A 12,224-nucleotide genomic window follows, 5' to 3' on the forward strand; every position below is an offset into this window, starting at 1 on the left:
GCTGGGGGTGGAGGGCGAGGAGCATAGGGTGTCCTGACTGTGAGGAGGAGTATCTGAGAGTGTCCTTGACTGGGCTCAGTTGTCACTCCTGGGGGATGGTGGCAGCACCGACCGTCCCAGAGGGAGACGGGTCAGAGATTCAGTCACGTCCCCGGGGGCCAATCTGGAAGGAGACACCAGTGTGAGGCATGGACACCCCTGGGCCCTTACCAGTTCCTGCGTTCAGCAGGCACAGTTGCCAGAGTGCTTCCCCACAAACCCTGCAAGCTCTGAGGCTTGGGGGTGCGGGATTGGTATCAGTGGTTTGGGATCTTTCTCTGGCACCTGGCACTGAGCCCTTCTCATCCCCTCACCCTCCACCCCCTCACCTTAGCAACAATGGCCAATGTGAAAAGACTGATCAGGGCCCAGAGGAGCCAGGGTTCAGGGCTCATATATGATCAGGATCAGGGATCAGACTGAGATACAAGTTGTGTGTCTATCTGTGGCCAGTGTCAGGGCTCAGTCAACAACTTGAGTTAAAGTTCAACCTGACGGCATTCCGGGCTCAGTCAAGGACCAGAATCAAGCACAATCTGGGTATGATTAAGGGTCAGGACTCAGGCTGTGACCAAGATCAGGGCTCAGTCTGCTACTAGAGAAAGAAGAGAAGCCAAGACTTGCTTCTGCTTCTCCATGGGGCCCTGTGGGGAGGTCTCATCCTCCCTTAGCCCAGAGCCCCGAGTCGGGTCCTCACCAGCAGGCGGGCATCACAGTGGTTTTTCTCATCTATCCTCTTCAGTTTACAATTTGTTGTACAGTTTCCTGAAGTATATCTGAGGGAACAAAATCAGTAGCATTTCTCCAGATCTGGATATAGCTGAATAGAAACTAGATCCCAGTGGCTGCCACCCTCCAGCAGGTCAGACTTGGCAACCAAGGGATCTCTTCCACGTCACTCTGTCTCTCTGAGCCTCAGTTTGTTCATCTGTAAAATGGGTATGATAACAGTACCCACTCCACAGTGTTGTTGAAAGAATATAATGAGATGCTGTATATGAAGCACAGAGACATGGCCCAGGTAACTAGGCCTGTGGCTATTTTCTAGAAGGACCACCTCCAGGACACTGACCCTGTCACTCATCCCATTTCTGTTGCCCCACAGCCTCAGCAACTCCAGTCATGCCAGAGACCCAGATCAAGGAAAGCCCCCAGGGGCTGAGGGTGAAGCCACCCTCATAAGAAGGGAAAGGGAAGGGGCAGTGTTCAGTAGCAATGAGTATGGGATATTAGGCTCTTTCTGTTTTTTCTTTAAATCTACTCTTCAGCTTGGCAGTGTTATAATCTTTCATTTCTGAGGAACCCAAGGATCAGAGAGGTGGAACCAGTTGACCAAGACCCCACAGTTGCTAAGAGCAAATCCAGGATTTGAACCCAGATCTGGCCCGTCCTCTTTCTTGCATCATTCTGTGCAGCTGGTTCCGCAGGCTTAAGAAAGGAGGGCAATAGAAGCCCTCAGTCTGCAGGGACACCATTCCCCCAGCCACACTCTCCTGACTTGCTCAGGACAAAGGATCCTGAACTTCTCCAGGGTCCCCTGACAGTCCTGGCTGTCAAGCAGGCGTAGAACAGGGTGCCTGCCCCTTGGAAGGCTGCAGAGGGAGCCCCAACCGCTTCCCCAGGCTGTGACTTACCGTTGAGGTTATTAACCAAATTCTCATTCAAGCTGATGATGGTGCGGATTCGTGGGCACAGCTGAGGGTCACAGGACACCAGGGAGAGACACAGCAAGAGATGGAGAAAGGAAGACAGGAATGATGTTGGGATGGGGAGCGGGGAGAGGAGAGACATGAGAGAAAGAGGACTGATCATTATCCACTGGAAGCACCCTGCAAACCACCTGCAGAGGTGCTCCCTACTCGGAACCTCAGAACTTCTGACCCTTAGGAATCTATAATGATGGAAACCTAGAAGACCTAAATCTGAGAGCCAGAGAATACTAGAATCCTAAAAGTTCAGATTAAAACCTTAAAATCTAGACTTTTAGCATTCCAGAATGCTATGCTCTTAGCAACCTTGACCTCTGGAACACTGGAATTCTAAGCAGTCAAATGAGGCCCTGGGAACCATAGAGAAGTGTTTCCAATGATTTTGTGTGTATGCAATCCCCACGAATCTCGTGAAAATGCAAATTATTGAGTCAGCGGATGTGGGGTAGGACCTGAGAGTCTGCATTTCTAACAAGTGTCCAGATGAGGTCAGTGTTGCTATTCTGAGAACCACAGCTTGAGCAGTGGCCCTCCAGTTTAGTAAATCACCCAGCCTTCTGGAGGAATTTTCCCCCCATAAACCGTGGTCCCCAGCCAAATTCCAGAGTGACTAATTTGGAATCATTTCTGGCACGTGGTACATGTGGTTTGCATATGAGGCACAGGAATCTTACGGTATGTGTACTTTTTATATTTAAATAAATTAAATAAAATTGTATTCAATAAAGAAGAATATTGCTAAAAGGCCTCCTGCCAGTACATGGGTATGGTATATGATTCAAGTTGGAACCCAGTGATTTCTGCTAATATCAGATCCCTCCTCCCCTTCTCCCCACACGAGGCTGAGTGAAGGAGGGGAGCAGCAGCTGACAACCCAAAGGAAGTGGGCACCTCAGAAGGGAAGGTGCCCAAAGAGTACAGCCCACCCAGGGGATGTCACGCCTGCTCCCCACCTGGCCTGGCTCTGAGCTGCCAGAAGTAGGGTACTCACCACATACTTCACTAGGTAGGTCTCCACCAGATTCACGAGTGTGGTCACAGTCTTTCTGATATCGCTGATCAGTCCAGTGAGGCTGGAGATGGAACTGATAAAGACCAGTGAAGTTGGCAGAGCAGCCAAGGAGGAGCGATGGGAAGGGGGCAGGACGTGGTGGAGCACCTTGATGTCAGGTGACTTGAGCTTCTACTCAGGGGGATCATCACCTAGAACCACATGACTGACCAGCAGCTCATGAGAGTCCCATCACAAACATGAGACCTCATCCATCCATCTATCCATCCTTCCATTCATTCATTCAGCACATATTTATATAGCAACAACCATATATGCCAGGAACCAAGCCAGACTGAGGACACAGGGATAAACAAAGCACAAGCAGCTCCCAGTCTGGTAACTAAATACAAAGTACCTGTGGCTAAGGCTGGCTCCTTCCCACCTTCAGCCCCCAGCATAACTGTCCCCTCTTCAGGGCAGCCCTGCATGACTGCTGCGTAAGGGAGGCTTTGTATCATTACTGTTAAGTGTGCTGCTCTGCCCAGGGATGGTTGCCATCTGACATTTGCCTCGTGGGCTGTTTATTGTTGGACTGAATGCTTGTCTGTCATTCCCTCAAGAGAATAAGCTCCAGGAGAGCAACTTCTTTGCCTGAAATCACCGATACATTCTCCAGAGCTCAGAATGGTGACTGCCTGGCATGGAGGATATGCTCAGCACATTTTTGGCTGAGGGAATAAATGAAGTAAACCTACAATTAAATATATAATGACAACTTGCAGAAGGTATTCAGAAGGGCAAGAGCAGATTCTTACAAGAGCGAAGAGGAGGAACATTGTTTTAGACCCTGAGTGATGGGATGTACATTGAAATGGGATTGGGGATAAGTGTACTTGGCATCCAGAACAGCCTCTGCACAGGTCTTGAGGTGGAAGGAGTTTGTTTGAGGCTCAGAGCAAAAGCCAGTGTGTCTAGGGCAGAGTGGCAAGGGAATAGGCACAGTGAAATGAGGGTGAGTCCAGATCAGGTAGTCTAGATGGCCCTGAAGAGGGCTTGGGATTTTACCCAAAGTGGAGAGAAAAGCCCCCAGAGGGTTTAGAGTAGCAGAGTGGAATGCCATTTTACAGATACGGTCACTGAGACCCAAAAGGCAGGATGATTTCTCTGGCGCTATAGGCTAGGCATTGTCCAGAAGGGCTCGGGCATTTGGACTTACATCTCAGTTTTTCCAAGTGATGGTAGGCTTCAGGGCCTATTTTTGGTTCTGGGGATCTGTAGGCAACCTGTGATCAGATCCCTTGCTGAGGCAGTATGGACTGACCGCTGCTCATGGCTCAGCCTGGTTCCTTGCCAAGGCCAACCTGCCCCAGCTGTCGGCATCCAGACTATTTCTCCGCGCCCAACCATGACCAGTGTCAGCCTTTCTCCCTCCACCTTCTTCCCTGGGCTAAACATGCTCTTTCAAGCACACAATATAAGCTGCAGATTTGGTGTGTTACCAGAAATCAGTGATTTAAGAGGAGAGGATTCAGTTTTCAAGATCTTATTTTGGGAATTTCCCAGTGTGTGGAGGATGATTTGGGGACAATCTGAAATTAGAGCCCATGGTAGGCATTTACTACTCCTCTTGCCCCTCCTAAATAGAGGCAAGAAGGTAAAGACAGTGAATTATTATTATTATTGAGGGACATTATATAATATGAGAAGGGTCAGTTCTTCAAATAGACATAGCAATTTAAATGTGCAAGCATCTAACAAGAGAGCTTCAAAAAGCATGAAGCAAAAATAGATAAAGCTGAAAGGTGAAAGATACATATTCACAACACTCCCACTCCTGTCTCAGTTAGGGGAAGAACCGAGAGACAGAAAGTCAACATGGATATTATTATTACTGAGAGCATAGTGCCAGGCTGCATGCTAAACCCTGGCATTTTCTCATTTGGTCAACAGAGAAGCCTATGAATTAGGTATAACTACCATCCTCAGTTTAAAAATGAACACTGGAGCTCCTAGAGCTAAAATGATGATAAAACCGTAAGTTAGTGGCAAAGCTAGCTTGTCTCCAGAGTTTCATCTCTTTTTCACCATATTCTGGTCCCTCCAAGATATAGGAATAGGGCTGAAATTAGGGATTCCAACTCCTCTGGGAGTCCCGCTCTGCTGAGATATCTGGGCCTGACCTGTTCACGAAGGGGAGTGATATCTTGGCTGGTGTGTAGGTGCATTCTCCCAGGACCACCATTAAGGAACCATTTTCATCAATTTTAAAGCTGATACTTGTGTGTAGGACAAAGTTGAGGGTCAGGTCAACAACCGCACCCAACCGAGGCCTGTAGGGAATAAGATTCACAGTTAACAGAGGTGGAGAAATCCTTTCTTGTGGCTCACTTGAGTCCCCTTCTCTGTGGACACTATATGGGGTGTCTATGGACAATGTCAATATTGTCTGTATTCTTTACAGAATCTACATTCTTATATTAGGTTTTTCTTCTCCTGGCCACAAGGGTTTCTCTCATGTGAAATTTCTATGCAGTATTACACTGATGATTAAAATAAATATAATAGTCAACATTTCTTTAGCACAAATTCTGTGTTAGGTATTTCAAACAAAAATATTTTACCTGGATTAATCCATTTAATCATGACAGCACTACCGTGACAGAAAATTACTATCTCTATTTTCAGAATGTGGAAACACTTGGTATAAAGGTTAAGTAACTATCCCCCAAGATCTCATAGCTAATAAATGATGAAATCATAGTGCATTAATTGATAAAGACTCTTCTACACATCTTCATTTTGTCTCTTTGTATCTTTAAAGTAATTAAAACACTTAAAAAGTATAGTTTCCATAGAATTTCATATGCTCTTCACTACATACTGACAATTCTATGTGGTCCATACTGGTCACTGTCATTTAAAGAGAATCTTGAGAGACAAAGTGATGCTGCAGGAAATTTTATCAAAGAGTTATAAATGTTCGATCTTCTCAGTTTTCAAGTTTTATAATTAGATAAGCATGATGATTTTGGACATATATTTCATGGAGGATTTTTTAACAAAAAGATTGGTTATGGACAGTGTTTCTTAGAACATTTTAAATGTTAAGATTTCAGGTGTGTTTGACTCTTTGCAAGCCCATGGACCGTAACCCACCGGGCTCCTCTGTCCATGGAATCCTCCAGGAAAGAATACTGGAGTTGGTAGCCACTCCCTTTTCCAGGGGATCTACCCTCTGAGCCACCAGGGAAGCCCAAGAATGCTGGAGTGGGTAGCCATTTCCTTCTCAAGGGGATCCTTCCAACCCAGGGATTGAACCCAGGTCTTCCACATTGCAGGCAGATTCTTTACCATACGGAGTCACCAAGGAAGCCCACAGTCCTGGAAAGGTCTCCTTCTTCTACAGATTGGGAGACCAAGTCAGAAGCATGGAAAGGTATCTGATGCCAGATTGGAGATCTATTGGCATACCGCACTGCATTTCTCAAACCTCAGATTCTAACCAATACTCACAGGATCAGGGTGACCTTAGCAGTGATGGAGATACTCAGGTTAATGCTTGTGCCTCCAGGAGTCCCTTGGAATGTGATATTCCCAATGTTGATGCTCCTGATTGTCAACCTGTGCAAAAACCACAATTCACCCTTGTCATTCCTCATGCAGCCATTGCTGGGCTCTTCTCTATGCCAGTCTCACGCTTAGTGTTAGAGCCTGACTGACTTTGCCTGCTTTGGTCTTCATGACAGCCCAGTTCAGAGGTTGGATTCTCTCCACTGGATGGCATGGAAGGAGACAACTGTAATTCCCCCAAGACTCCAGGGTGAATATGTGCCAGAGTCAGAATTTGGTTTCTTAAAAAATTATAGTATAGTTGCTTTACACTGTTGTGTTAGTTACAGGTGTACAGCAAAGTGATTCAGATATATATGGATAGATAGATATGTGTGTGTGCTGGTCACTTCAGTCATGTCTGACTCTGTGATGCTATGGACTGTAGCCCATCAGGCTCCTCTGTCCACCAGGCTACTCTTGATTCTCCAGGCAAGACTATTTGAGTGGGTTGCCTTTTCCTTCTCCAATAGATGGATGCAGATATAGGTATATATAGGTAGAGATAGAGATACTTTTCATTTCACATTTTTCCCCTTATAGGTGGTTAAAAAATATTGAGCATAGTTCCCTGTGTTATATAGTAGGTCTTTGTTGGTTGTCTACTTCATACACAGCACTGTATATGTGTTAATGCCAGACTCCTAATGTATCTCCCATCCTGCTTTCCCTTTTGGTGGCCATAGGTTGTTGTTTTTGCCCATCAGTCTGTTTCTGTTCTGTGTAAGCTCAGAGCATCATCTTTTAGATTCCACATGTAAGTGACATCATGTGATATTTGTCTTTCTCTGAATTCACTTAGTATGATCAGCTCTACATCCTTCCATTTGTTGCTGCCAATGGCATTATTTCATTCTTTTTTAGCAGAGCCAGATTTTGAACCCATAACTGCTTGACTCCCAGACTTCATGTATGGGGCCACCTATGTGGTGTGAATTCTAGTTTTCTCTGTCCTGAGGTCATTCAAATTTTTACACTCAGCTATATTCAGGGAAGAAAAGTTTTATTCCTTGGAAAAGTGACGTTACACACCAGCAAATAGGTAGAGACGAGGATGAAGGGACTTTCATCCTGAACCTGAAATCACATGAGAAGAAAGCCTAGACCTGTAAGTCCCTTGATAGGTCCTGCAGCCCTGCCTCTAATTTTCCCAAACTCTAGAAGAGCTGGCCTCACACCAGTTCCACTCTCAGGGATGCACAAGGTTTTTTTTGTTTTTGTTTTTTAGTTTTCTGTCTTTGATCTTAAACTTACCTCCCCAAAGACATGTATTCTCTTTTGGAACAAAGATCTTCAATGTGAATTCAACATCAACTCACCGTAAACACCTGACAAGTAGTTGAAGATTGTTACTATTGTCCTTGTCCAACACGATCTCATCTTCCTGGATCTTCTCAGTAAGTACCTCCTTCACAGCGATCATCTCCAAACATGTGAAATCCTGGAGCAACTCAAAATCAGCCTTCACTTTCTCAAGGACAGCTGCAAAAGCAATCTCCATTTAGTGTGATACACAACTTACGAAGCAGCTCCTGTGCACAGGCGCTAAATGAGACTGTTTGCCCCTGTTATTTCGTTCAGTCTTTACAGCTCCATAAAGTTGGTGTTACTATTATCTGCACTTGCATATGAGGAAATAAAAGATCAAAAGGTTAAGATATAGGCCTCAAGTCCCACAGCTAGGAGACCTTGTTTCTTCTATGCTGCCTTCATACTAATGTATACTCACCTTTCATCAACAAAACAATCAATCCACTTTGTAGGCAATAGATATTGATTGAACACCAGCTTCTAATAGTGAAGCTCTAATAAGATACTCAAACAAATGAAATAAATTTGGAATAAACTAAGAAATGGAAAATCTAGAATCAAGGAAAAATTATGGCTCCAACTCATGAAAGTGGCAAATAGGATTCCCTGGAACAGTCTTGCAGCAGGCCTAGAAAGAAATGACTCGTACAGGAGAAGGACAGAGTGTCCTAAGGGGGGCCCTTCAGAGAAAAAGGGAGTTGACAGAGTGATGGTAGATGTAGAATGGCACATTTGGAAAGAATTAAGAATATATGTTTCAAGAGTAAGTCAAATGAGAAACAAGGCAATAACTAGCTCAAGGGAAAACAAAGGCTACAGGAAAAGATAAGTAATCATAGTAGTGCTACTTGGCTCTGCAACACAGAATCACCTAATTATAATGATGCAGACAGAGATGGAAACTACATCTGGTCCTGTAACTTACTAGGTGACCTTGATTCAGACCCTCTGTTTCCGAGCTCAGTCTTATCAGCAATGCAACTGGAAAGTATATGTTTGAAGGTTGCCTAAGTCCTGGCAAGGTTTAAAGGCAGTCATTTTCAGAAGTTAGTTTCTCCCATTAAGAAGTTTTGTCAGTGTGCTGGTAATGTTTCCAGGAAATGAAAAGGCCAAGTTCTCTTAAGAAATCAGAATTAAAAAGTGATATGACTAACTGGAAAAGTGGGGAGTTTTAAGCCTACCTAGGTTTGGTAGGAATTAATTTTCAATTAGATACTACAAATTACCAAGAAAATCGAATGACCCAACAGAAGAATATGCTTCAAATATAAATAAAATATTTAATTTAAATAATATAGATGACAAATCAAAGATGAAAAATTGAATTTTTTCAAAATTAGAGAAACAGGTGCCACTGGTCACCCCGCTTGCTGACTCACGTTCAGATGCACTGTCATCCATCTCGAGTTCTTTTCTGAGAGCAGATTGCAGCTCTCTCACAACATTGTTGTCAAGAAGAGATGCTGAGGTCCCAGTGAGCAGGCCACACAAGAGAACAAGTCTCCAAAGCGGAAACATCTTGTCCTGACCCCTGGACTGTCACGGGAGGAACAGGAGTGAGAGTTACCCACAGGGAAGTGGGATATTTAATGAGCACCTATCACTCTTACACTCAACAGTCCTTGAAGGTAGACGTGGCTATCTGCTCTCTGACAGATGGGCAGCCCAGGTCAGGAAGCTAGAGCAACTTGCACAAAGATACACAACCACTGAGTAGAGGAGACAGTATTTGAAAAGTCACGCTTGACTCCACATCAGTGCTCTTTACACAGAGGTCATTTGCATATTCTGGCTTCTCTGCCTGGAACATTTCCCTCTTCTTTGCATTTTTGCATGAGTCACTTCTTGCTAAGTCTCCAGCTTCAGTAAGACATCATATCCTCTATAAAGCCCACTCTAGGCCCCTTCCCAGGGTCTAGGTCAGGGGACCACCCCTCTACCATCTTGTTGCCTTCATTCTCTGATCAGAGTCCTACAATTAGTGATGACTTGCCTCCTTTCTCACCAGGCTGTGAACTCCTTAGATAGGGACTGTAACTTTGTGAATTCCCAACTGAGAGTAAAAAACCTGCACCTAATACAGTACAACAAAATAAAAGTTCGCAGAATAAAAGTATAAACACATAAATGGGCACCACATCATGACCCCACATTGCTCACCAGTTTGAGACTTCTCCTAATATAACTGATTTCTTAATTTGCTATACTGACAATATTAGCTGATTCATGTGGCCCTATCCCTCTGCCTCTTGACCCCAGAGCCTTCTGAAGCTCTCCATGTGGGGTGACATTAAGGGGGAGCCCACCATTCACAGGTTTGGAGGAAAATACTTGCAAAGTCCTTGCTCCACTGCACAGTCTCCTGGAATTCTGCTGGGTGCTGATGGCCTTTATATGGTGGTGATGGGTGGGAGGCTGCCCCTGGCAACAGGCCCTGGGTCCAGGGCCATCCAAGGAGACTCCAAAGAAAATAATCCTTGTCTAGAGTGAACAGAGAGAGACTTTCAATTCAAAGGTCACCCAGGATGCTTAAATTGAAATGGGTGGATATGGAGAGGACTCTGTGCCAAGATTAAGAGCAGGTTCTCACGGAAACTCCAGCTGCCAAGATAGTGGCCCCTGTAGGTGGGGTTTGGGGTAAAGACTGAGAATGGATGAATTGGAGAATGTTGTAATAGGAGGACCCATAGTGATCATCCAGCCTAATTTTGTCATCATTTGGAAACTCAGTTCAAGAGAAGGAGGGCAACCAGCTTGAGGTTACCCAGTAAGACATGGACAGAGATGTGCTAGAACTATGCCCCATGGAGTCAGGGTCAGGGACTAGTGAGGTCATTTTTTCCAACTCTTCTCTGATTTTTGAGTGCTCTCCACCACATCCCTCACAGTGGAGCCAGCCTCAGGGCAGATGTTTGTAATGATGCATTGCTCAATACCATCCTCTGAAGTCTGCCTACTCATTTAATTGGCAGAGTCCCCCCTGAGAGACAACAATATCTGCCTGCAAAATACCTTCTTATATGTGGTCTCCCTCTGCACACTTGCCCCAACCCCTCTACTCTCAATGCAGCAGCCAGAGGGGTCTCATTCAGTGTAAAACCGAAGTCCCCATCATGGTCCCCGTGTCATCTGCTCACTGCAACTCCAAACCATCTCCCTCTCCCTCCATGGCCCCTACTGTCTTCCTTCCATTCTAGAAAGATTCAAGCCTCTTTGCTGCCTTGGGACTCTGCACAGACCATTCCATCTTCCCAGAACTCTCCTCCCTGTCACTGGCTCTCGACATCACCTCACAAATTCTGTGACTGTCCACCTGGTGGTCCCTCCCTTTCCCCCTGACTCATCTTCTGGTTGGCTTCTTTCACAGGAAATTATCATCATTTGACTTTTTCCTCTTGTTCTCTGCTCTCAGCAACTTGTTACCATCCTTTTCTCTGTGCCTTTCCTCTCACATGGTCCCCCAAACCTTGACCTGGCCATAGAATGCTCCAAGCCTCTCTGGAGCATCCTCTAAAGCCATCCACTCCCTGGGAAGATGGTAAGAGTCCCATCACCAGAAATGCTCAGGAACTTGACCAGATGGCTGCTAAGATCCTGTGTGACTTGATGTAACTGTGAGCCATGATTCTAAGCTTCCTTAGTCTCTACTAAACCATTGTTACACATTTGTATGACTCTTCTTCCCAGATTTTTTTTTCTCCCTGAGTCTGGCTCAGGGAGAGCTATGGTTCTGAGCTATGGGAACATGGAGCTATGGTTCCCTCAGGCTTCCTGCCTCTTTCCTTTTCTCAACCTCCTGCCTCCCAGGACCCCACCTCCACCTGGCCATGGCCTCCTGGAGTCACAGTGGCTGGTGCTATTTCTCATCATGGACCACACCCAGGGCAAAGCCAGATTCTTGCACTGATCTCAGCCTCCTCTCATGGCTGAGCTTTGAGGTGAAATGATCTTCATGCTTGATCCCTGATGGTGAGTCTGGGGCTGGCACACAAGTTTCTACTTTCTAAGGAGCCATGTTCTCACTGCAACTCACTGCTTTAGAGGTTGCTGGCTCTAATTCACATGAAGACAGAACTTCACCACAATCAATGTCCCCATCTGCTAAAGCATTTGGGGGACTCCCTAGTCTAGTGCACACTAGACTAAATCTACCAAAGTGGAGAGAAACCATGTCTTCCTTCTTTCTGAGGTCCTCCTCTGTCCTCTGTTCCCTACAGTGTGTTTGGAACTCTTGAAGAAGCATGTTCATACTTACACATATGAAATTCAACATGCATGCACGCATACCTGCGAGAACAAGACAGCATCACTAGATTCAAGGAGAAAACACCTAAATTATCCCCCTATTTTAAGGGCACTTTTACGGAATCATGGATACCATGTTACCAGAGTTCTGGAGAAAAAGGTCACTACGCACAAAAGGGGCTATGGGTCTCCACAGATTGCCTGGGTTTGTTTTTGTCCTTAGAGATACAGTTAAGATGCAATTCTCTGACAGAGTTCACTAGAAAATGAAGCCATACAAAGAGAATGAGACAATATATCCTTTCAGTGCCTGGATC

General features: G+C 45.3%; 1 protein-coding gene across 1 annotated transcript; it reads right to left on the reverse strand.

The window, feature by feature from the left end:
• On the reverse strand, positions 1–9,376 carry LOC102409433 (short palate, lung and nasal epithelium carcinoma-associated protein 2B). Its single transcript, XM_025263648.2, has 8 exons — positions 9,042–9,376; positions 7,671–7,833; positions 6,256–6,363; positions 4,923–5,072; positions 2,740–2,833; positions 1,674–1,734; positions 737–815; positions 1–163 (listed from the first exon to the last, which is right to left on the reverse strand). Exons 1-7 carry the CDS (start codon positions 9,178–9,180, stop codon positions 778–780), a joined length of 753 nt encoding a protein of 250 aa, XP_025119433.1. The 5' UTR covers positions 9,181–9,376; the 3' UTR covers positions 1–163; positions 737–777.
• Between the last annotated feature and the right edge of the window lie 2,848 nt (positions 9,377–12,224).

This window comes from Bubalus bubalis, chromosome 14, assembly GCF_019923935.1.
Source record: "Bubalus bubalis isolate 160015118507 breed Murrah chromosome 14, NDDB_SH_1, whole genome shotgun sequence".
Classification (NCBI taxonomy): Eukaryota; Metazoa; Chordata; class Mammalia; order Artiodactyla; family Bovidae; genus Bubalus; species Bubalus bubalis.

Coding starts and splice junctions, on each gene's coding strand:
- LOC102409433 (XM_025263648.2), bottom strand. CDS start 9,180: ATGTTTCCGCTTTGGAGACTTGTTCTCTTGTGTGGCCTGCTCACTGGG. Junction 2,834..4,922: donor TCACTCCCCTTCGTGAACAG/GTCAGGCCCAGA, acceptor GGTCTTTATCAG/TTCCATCTCCAGCCTCACTG. Junction 816..1,673: donor TTTGGTTAATAACCTCAACG/GTAAGTCACAGC, acceptor TTGTTCCCTCAG/ATATACTTCAGGAAACTGTA.